Source organism: Tribolium madens, unplaced genomic scaffold, assembly GCF_015345945.1.
Source record: "Tribolium madens isolate multiple individuals breed KSU strain unplaced genomic scaffold, Tmad_KSU_1.1 Scaffold_2;HRSCAF=44;Tcas5.2_LGX, whole genome shotgun sequence".
Taxonomy (NCBI): Eukaryota; Metazoa; Arthropoda; class Insecta; order Coleoptera; family Tenebrionidae; genus Tribolium; species Tribolium madens.
This window is the reverse complement of record NW_025400995.1, coordinates 5,004,005-5,013,617: the sequence shown is the minus strand read 5'-3', so window position 1 is coordinate 5,013,617 and position 9,613 is coordinate 5,004,005. Positions and strand designations below refer to the sequence as shown.

General features: G+C 32.6%; 1 protein-coding gene across 3 annotated transcripts; it reads left to right on the top strand.

Annotated features, from left to right (window-relative positions):
* The first annotated feature begins 243 nt into the window (after positions 1–243).
* Positions 244–2,876, top strand: LOC123006410 (organic cation transporter protein-like). Of its 3 annotated transcripts, none has more exons than XM_044400864.1 (5): positions 244–658; positions 986–1,363; positions 1,411–1,669; positions 1,724–2,129; positions 2,179–2,876. In XM_044400864.1, the coding sequence occupies exons 2-5, from the start codon at positions 1,052–1,054 to the stop codon at positions 2,816–2,818; spliced, it is 1,617 nt and encodes a 538-aa protein (XP_044256799.1). In that variant the 5' UTR covers positions 244–658; positions 986–1,051; the 3' UTR covers positions 2,819–2,876. The 3 variants fall into 3 exon arrangements, with proteins under 3 accessions (XP_044256799.1, XP_044256798.1, XP_044256800.1); XM_044400863.1 differs by having other exon boundaries at positions 244–662; XM_044400865.1 differs by lacking the exon at positions 244–658 and having other exon boundaries at positions 1,118–1,363; positions 1,430–1,669.
* Positions 2,877–9,613: the final 6,737 nt, after the last annotated feature.

Sequence of the window (9,613 nt, the reverse complement as noted above, 5' to 3'; positions counted from 1 at the left end):
CTAGATTAAGAAATTCGCACGCTACTATTTTTACTTCCAAATGATTATTATTATTGTAGCGAGTCAAACAAAAAGCTTAGTCAAAAATCATTTAGTGCTAGTCCTATACGATAGTTTAATTATAGTCATTTTGAATTATTTCTAGCATTAACAACTGATATGCATATAAAATTTATACTCTATTGTTCTTACGATATATAATTAAAGTTATAATTGCCACTGACCGATAACATTGTTAAAAATTAAGTTTAGTAGTTCTTAACGACGTGCCTGACTTCTACAAATTGAAATTTAATTTGTTTTGAGCTGCACGAGTTTCCGGAAAATGCAAGTATAAATTACAGAATCTGGTAAAAATTATTGCATAACTAGTTTTTTCCTGTTTAAAATACCTTCACCGATAACAATATAATTTGCAAAATATTTGTTTAAATCTATGTTAATTCAAGAATTTTATCTAATTCTCGTTTTCTTACATAAAATATTTTTTTATTTAATTTAAAATTGTTATCAATTGTTCATTGTATACAACGTGATAATGTCGTAAATGCTGTCAGTTATACTTATAATTGTTTTCAAACGTTTAAAAAATCCAGTGCGTATGCAAGTATAGAACGAGTGTGTTTTATTTTGAATAATTAAACCTATTTTCGGTCGCGTAAGTACGTAGACGACCCCATCCACAACCATTAGTTAATGACTTTAGATATAAATAAATTTACGAGATGACTCTATTTAATCTGTTTGAGTTCCAAGTTATTCTGATAATAAAATCGAAGCATTAACCTCGTCCCTTTATTTAAATAAATAAAAATATCTTAATTATTGAGTAATGCTTTGATTTTAACAAAACCTAGAGTAAACATTGCATCGAGTATTGCATGCTTGAGCAAGTCGTGCGTAAATTTTTCAAATGCTTTATTACTTATACACTATTTATTTCAATTGATTACTTCCTCAAACAACATGTATTAATCAATGTTAGGAAAGCGCTGTGTTGGAGTTTTTCTACAGTGTTTGTGAGCAACGAGTGGTTGAGAAAAGTGTGAAAATGGCTGAAGATGACTTAATTAATATTGACAGCATGCTTGCGCATGCCGGGGATTTTGGAAGATATCAGTGCATCCTCATGTTTTTATTTAGTGTAATAAATCTGTTGTCTGCCTTTCATTACTTCGGCCAGACTTTCATCAGTATTGTCCCCGACCACAAGTGCAAAATGTCCGTCAAAGAAGATCCGCGGTTTATTGCAACAGAACAATGTTCCTACACAATTTTTCACAAAGATATTTACCAAAAAATACCCTGCACTCAAGACTGGGACTACAACAACAGTTATGGTTATGTCAGTATTGTTCAAGAGGTTGGTATAAATTCTGACTCTTTCAAACGTGATAAAAACAATTTTAGCTCGATTGGGTATGTGAAGATAGCTGGAGACCAGCAATTGGACAGTCAGTGTTTTTCATTGGATCGGTCGTCGGTAGTCTATTTTTTGGAATTTTGGCTGATAGTATAGGAAGACTACACGTTTTGGTAGCCTCAAATCTATTTGCCTTCTTTGGAAACATCACAACGCTTATCACAACAAACACTACGATTTTTGCAATGTGTCGATTTTTGGCCGGTTGTGCCACTGATGCTAATTTCGTCATGATGTACATTATAGGTAACCAACAAAACAATAATTTCTGTTTTTTTTTTTTTAATTTTTTTTTAACAGTTATGGAATACATTCGACCCAGTATGCGTACTTTTGGCTTAAATCTCTGTATTGGAGTTTTTTATTGTTTTGCGTGTATGATAATACCATGGGTAGCAGTTTGGTTACAAAACTGGGAATCTCTGCTGCTGGCTATTGCAATTCCTCACTTGTCTGTTCTAAGCTTCTATTTTATAGTACCAGAAAGTGCCCAATGGTTGATAAGCAAAGGTCGTACAGAAGAAGCTATTGACTGTTTTAAATGGATTGCTCGAGTTAATGGGAAAAAATTAAATGACAAACATTTTGAAGGCCTAAATCGTTACTGCTGCCAACATATAAATGCAAGAAAAAAGCACGAAAGCTTCTTGGGTTTACTGAAAACGCCGAAGTTACGCCGGAAAACTCTAATTTTAATTTTTAAATCGTAATTTCATAATATTTAAATTTAACCTATTGTAAAAAAAATGTTCTAGGATGGTAATGACGTTGTGCTACGACGCAATTTCTAGGAATGTTAATGGTCTAGGCTACTCTCCATTTCTTGTTTTTACAATAACCTCAGCAACTATACTCCCTGCTTGTCTTTTCATTCTCGCAATTCAAGACCGAGTAGGTCGTAAAGCTCTAGCAAGCGGTTCGCTTCTTATGAGTGGCATTTTCACTGCATGCTCTGGAATTGTTCAAGTGTTTATCGAAACTCCTCATCCAACACTTATCGTAATTTTAGCAATAATTGCAAGACTTGCAGTAACAGTAGCTTATAATTCTGGAGCTCAATATGCGGTTGAATTAATTCCAACTGTTGTAAGAGGACAGGGAGTTTCAGTAATACATGTAACAGGTTACGCTGCGAGTTTCTTCAGTCCACAAATTTTATACCTCGCACATTTTTGGAAACCATCTCCTGAAGTTATCTTAGGAGTTTTGCTAGTACTTGGTGCTGTTGCTTGTTTATTTCTACCGGAAACGCTAAATCGGACATTGCCAGTTACGCTCCAAGACGGAGAAGAGTTTGGGGAGGATGAAAACATTTTTGATTTTGCATGCTGTAGAGCACCCTCTGAGAGCACTACAGAACTGACAAGAGACCAGATTAATACGAATTATATGTGAACTGTGATTAAATGTACTTAATTTTGTAAATACGTTCAAAATAAAAAGTTAAATTCTATCACGGAAGTTTGACTTTGAAAACGTAAAGTTTGAATTGAAAACTTAGTCAAATAGAATTTATGAAATGCACTTTTCTAATAGAATTTATGTAAAGTGCTCCATTGTGCTTTTGAACAATTTTGAAGCTTTTTATTTGGCACATATGCGAGTAAAACGTCAGCCGTTTAGTCTTATCAAATATTATTTATTCTATTTACATATCATCAAAAAAAGCACTCGAAATACCTCAGTACATGTATTGAAATGTTGCCTGAAACCGGCTATTTTTTGTGTTCAAACCAAAACACGTTTTTATATTTCAGTTGAAATCTTATTTTAAGATTCCCCTCCGTTGTTAGTCGGAACATAAGAGAAGCTTCGGAAATTTCACGCATTCTCTGGTCTTAAAAATTGTCAAAACATTTACCACGTCTGCAGAAAAATAACTTGTGATAAATATAGACGGTGTAAATTTTTCCAGTTGTCTGTTTATATTTAAAATACCCCAAGTGAAGTCGTGTCGACAAGCAACGATAAAGCGACCTTTGTCTCTTTGAACTCCGTCAAGGAGGACTTAACTGAATCAATACTTCTCAAGGGTTATTAAAGCTGATGATGCACCAGATAAGAAAATAACAAGAGCAACAAAAACCGACATTGGACAGAATAGCTTCAGAACTTTCTGCGTGATTAAATTTTTGAATCATAGTTTATATTGTTGGTAAACCATGACTAAAACTTTCTCGGACGAGCATTGTGATTTGACAGCTTCTAATTTGAAATCGGTTCGTTCAAAGCCCAAAGTTTTTGTTTTAATTATAATGTAATTGTAATATAAAACATAACACAAAGTTTTTAGAGGGTGCGAGCCCCATTTCCGTTCTTAAATATGTTTGCCGAGTTAGAGTGTAGAAAAGTTATTTCAGGAATAAGTGCACATTTTTCAAGTACGTTTAATTTCATTGTTTACATGATTTTTTTTTCTTGAAAATTTTTGCTCTAAAAACACTTCAAATATAACTAAAAAATACAACCCCTTAATGGCAAACTACTGTTTTCTAAATTTGGGGATAATTGAGATATTTCGATATTTAGGATAATAATTGTTTTAACGTGTTAAACCAGTTGCGGATTCTCGAAATAAATGGTCTGTAATTGTGTAATTTTCCGTAGACAACTGACTCAGTTACGGTATGTATTAATAAAACCAAATTTAATTTAACAAAAAATATCTATTGACTAATTAATTTAAGCCGATCTTGATTGAGTTATTAAGTAGACATTCTGTAACTACAACTTGTAGATATTTTTAATTTGTTTACAATTTAATTCCATAAAATAAAGACTTTCGATAGTTTGCGAACTGCTCAAATCGAGAATTGCAGCAATTCTATCGCAGCGATACGAAAAGACGATTTTTCTCAAGAACTGTAACTGCAATTGTTAAGATTCTTTTGAACTTTGAAAAAGAGAAAATAAAACTATTCGAAACAAAATATACATTTTTTAATTCTTTACATTTTTCTTAATATTGCACAGAATTTTGAAAATCCATGTGTTCGATACCTAATACAGAAATATTTATTAAATACTTAGAAAGTAGAGCAATGTGTTTTATTCAATTAAAACTGATTCACTTCAATCTGAAATAAAGAAATAGAAATTCTTTATGGAATTCCGCTGCAGCAATTTGTTATTTTTATAACAAAATACGCTTGTTGCTTTTCAAATAACTGTCCTACTTCAGTTAGTTTGAATTAAATTTTCGACTTGCATGAATAGTTTCAAGAGATATTTTAGCTATATTCAGCTCCACTGGAGCTCTATCTACATATCTAAAATTAAACTTTATATTGCTATATTAGCCAAAGTAATTAAATTTTAAGTTTGATGCAGTTTTTGTTATATGAAAAAGAAAATATGGATTAGAATTTGTCTTAGCGACAGTTCCATTAGGGTATAAAGAGTGCCTCAGCTCTCCTCCTTTTATAAATAGGTTGTCACTTTCAGATTATTTAATGTTGTACTGTATTTTCAATAAAACTTTATATAAAAAAGTCAGAGTTGGATTTTTGAGGCGAATTACAATCTATGAAACATTTATTTCCAGCCGATTTTACTAGCAGTTCATGCATAAAATTGATAAATTATAGCGATGAATTTTATGTAAATTACGTGTAATAAAATTATAAACTGTTTCTGTAGGGAATAGTTCTACGTATGTTTAATACTGGGACTCGTACAGCTATTAACATTCGTTTTTAATGAAATTATTTTGATGTGAATAAAACCAAATTTTTGATTAGTGTCTAAACAAGGAGTCATAATAATCCCAATTTAAAGAGAATGTGAATTAAATCTAGTAAAAACAGTTTCTAAATATGTAAATATTATTTATGACTAAGCGTTGAAGCAAATGCGTTGCATGTTTCACGAGCTGAAGTAGTTTTAATGTTGGTACAAATAATTAACACGGGGTGTGAAATATTGAATCAATGCTGTCGAAAAATGCTTATGTCGGAAAAAGTAAAAAATGTTCGATTCAAATAACCATCAATCTTATCCGCCACAAGAGAGAAACCTTGCTGTATAATTAACATGTCGTAAATTCCAAACCTGAGATACTCGTGACACAGTCGAGTTGAAGTTCGAAATCGCTCACGCCAAAAAATCAACAACAAAATGTTGGCTGTTTTTGTTTGAAAGAAAAAATGTTACTTTTATTTTTTATTTAATGGAAGTCAAGGGTATGTAATGTGATGCCGAAACAATAAAAATCGTGAGATGTTGGAAAATTTGGAAGGAATAAAATGGGCTTATTAAATTTCGTCCTTTATCTCGTTATAATTGGTATCGATTTTAAAATTGCGGAAAGAGAGAAAGAACCTTGCCGAAATCAATTTAAATTAAAACAGAACCGTTCGCATTAAAGTTAGAACAATTAATTTTCCATATAAACCGCGTTAATATTTTTTGCTTAATAGATTGTTCATTTCGGTTTGGCTTGAAAGCAACCAAGTTTTGACTTATTAAGAAACTGACTCATGAATATTTATAATATTTCCAGTTATTTTTAGAAGTCATCAGGAAAAATTACTTCCTAATTGAATTTGTGATGAATGACTTTACTAACTAATAAAAACTTATCCCCTATTTTTAATTGTATCAATAAAACTGTCAATCACTGGCAATATTGTTGTTAAAGCTGCCCCTTCTAAGCAAACAAAAATTATTTTCCCCCTTTGTTCCGTCAAACTCGCCATTAATCATACTTAGAAAACAATCCGGGAAGTACTCCGATTTGACCCACTGAACTTAGACTCTTTCCCTTACCCTCAGTGACCTAGATTTTTTCAAAAAACCACCCCTGTTGAACCAATCAACATACACACAACCGAACACAGATCAATCAATTGCTCGTAATTCAACTCTCAACCAACACCCAAACAAACTATCGATAATGGCCAGCACATTATTAATTAACCCCACCCAGAAAAACCCATAAAGCATAATTAAATCGGTGCGATAAAATGTTGCGAATTGAATCACGTTTCACAAACTTTGCTATCTGGAAGTTCTAAGCACGCGTTCTAAATAACAAGTTTTTCACATTATTACGTTAAATAATGGCTTTATTTAGACCAAAAATATTGCGAGAAATAATTGTATATTTTACAGCTTGATGCATGCATAAATGTTGACACGGCGTCGACCGCACAAATTTTATTACTTACGATTTTTATCACTAATTATCGCCGCTTTCTGCAAACAATTCGTCTTGTAAATGCAATTACTTCGTAGATATTTCAAAAACTTATCTTATGACCGTCTTCAATTTATCGGAATTAGAGCTTCAACAAAAGCTCATCTGGCCTAACGAAGTATTTTAAAAATTTCTCCCTCCGGTCGTAGCGCACAAACATCCAAATATATTGACGCATTTTAGAGCTCTGTATTCCTTATTTCAGGCGGATGCTGAAGCTAAAGAAGGTCAATTGACTTCTGACCGTCTGGTTAGAAATTCGAAACCCTACCACTTTAGCGATCTTATTACAATAAGATAGGTGTAAATAAATTTCTCGAATTTCGTCGCTTAATAAAAATATATTTTGCTAAAATTACTGCGAAAACTAGCAACATTCATTTTGCCGGCATCATAAATAATGTTCATCGCGTATAGCGGATAGAAACGTGCACGTTAGTTGGAAAAGATAAACACATTATCAACTACGTTAATGTGTTTTCTTAAAGCCGAATCTTCTATCGGAGGGAATTAAACCTATTTTACAAAACAAAACTCTGATACTTTAGACCCCTTTCTAGTGATATATAGCAAGGGAGGTTATAAATAGGACTTGTGTAAAACGGTTGTTCCTTTTTTTTCGGCCAAATTGGCTATTTTAAGAACTAGGAAAATACGAGAATACGACTCGTATTTACATCCTCTTTAAATGAAAACTGCAATTCAATTTTATTGCCGCTTTTTTCAAATTAGGCATTAAAGGAGAACTCTCGTCGCGATAAGACGTTAGTATTCAATTTTAGTTTAGAAAATTGAACAATTCTAGTTTTTTAATCTAAAGTTTTTTAAACAAATTCACTCAAGAGATTCATGTTCGGTTAAATCGAGCAAAATAAATGTTTCAACAGTATAAATTTTAACAGCATGATTTATTGTTACTATAATTTAATTGCAACAATCTATATTTTATACTTGAAGTTCTGTTAACAGCTAATAATGGGAAACGTTAATTTCCGTTGACAGCTTTAAGGTGAGTTCCTCCAAGGATACATTAACGAGATTATTAGTTAAGATCTCCATAATAAATACCGGGATTAAGTATAATTCACATAAAATAAGTTCTGCTTGTTTATTAAGCTTAACAAACGAAATTCGTTATGACATTTTGACAAATGGCGCGAGAAAAAATGCTGATTTTTAGATTTAATCAACCAAATGTTTGGAACTGACGTTTTTAAAACTCGAATGAAATAACTGAGGTATAATTTGTAGTTCTGATGAAATCTAGATTTAAACGTGACAAATAATGATTCCATTGATTTCCGACTATGCCGAAATGAATGTTTACTCGTTTTGTAGAGAACAAAAATGCAGTTTTTATTCACTTCTGACTGAACCACACACCGGTCATAACGGAGTCCTTCAATTGTTTTCTATTCCTTGAAGTTATTATTGTAAAAAATGTTGGCCTGTAAAAATAAAACTCCGATTTATTTCCTTTTTCTGTTTTTGTCGATTCGGTGTTTTTACAGAGATACGATTTGATTAAAATTGAAGTTTATGAGGTTATCTCCTGTTTCTGCTAATATCGCATAATTAAAACACAGCATTTTGACACGTTTATCCACGTTTGAAATCAGCTATAATTTGACTTGAGCTCGACTGTAATAAAGCGGCTAAATACAAAAGCTCCTGAAAAATGGACGAGAATATTTCCCAGAACTGCAGTGTAGGCAGCGGCACCGGACTAGCTTAACTGACCTCCGTGCCAGAATAACAGCAAGCTCACCAAAACGTTCACGTCTGAGCGATGGATATGACTCTCTACAATAATCCCACACTACTGATTCTCGTCTTATATCAGTAAAAGGGCCGTATCTTTCAGACTTAGCCATTTCGTGTATGACTTCATATTTCCCCACCATCATTTTCTTTATTCCATTCAACACCAAATTCTCAATTGCGCAATTTTTATCCTGCAAGACTGCCTGGGTGTTTGCGATATCTAAGATGCAAATGCGGATCCAATAATGTCCGTAAACGGTAAATTTTGATTAAATCCGGGTCTAAAGGAAGATGCATTTTGCGGTTTAGTGCATTAATTAAAGCTGAATATCGTTTTCGAAATTTACCACGTATTTGGCTAAAAACATCCTTGTTGAAAAAGCTCACATCACACGGCCAATATCTCTGAAGAGAGAAAAGTCAAGTGTGCTTTCGCAAACTTAGCCCATCTTTGATAAAACAAACTCTACCCGAAATAATTCGAAAACTTTTTATAAAGTCGGTTTAATTGAGAAGCGGGAAACAGGTTAGTTAACTATTCTAGTTGTTTTAAGCACCACAGAGATAATAAAAAGTCTACTTATCACACTCGAAGCTAGGTAGTTTCCAGATTTACGACTGGATCACATGGAGGCTAACTCGTTCTCTATTCAGTATTGTACTTTGAATTATCCCGCGTTTCATATCGATCGTGTTTTAAATACGATAAGCACAAGAACTGACTAATCTTGCTACAAAAACTTCTAATTAAACGTAAACAAGTCGAATAACTGTTAAATATAATTACATTACTTCTCCTTACATCAAACGCTTCAACTGCGTTTATCCTTTGTCTAATTAACATCTGTTTTATGCACTCCTACTCCGCCTACATTTCAACGCTAATTGTTTACCTTAAAAGTACTAAACTCCATATCCGCATCCAATTATCAAATTACATTTATCAATAAATAATTAAATTTCAATATAAAAGCAAATGTTTTATTGCCAAACCAGTCTTGGATTCTCGTGTAAATTTACCACATGACAATTCTCTTTCAAATATTGACCAACATATGTAAACAATGCTACGCTTTTTGCGTGCGGCAGAAATATCAAATTTCTTTGCTTCAGTTGAACAAAAGAAATATTTAGTAATGCGACTCTTAGCGCATCTACCATTTTACAATAATTATGCGTAATTTACAAGATTTGTTTGAAATCAAATATACATTTTTCAGCATGATTGT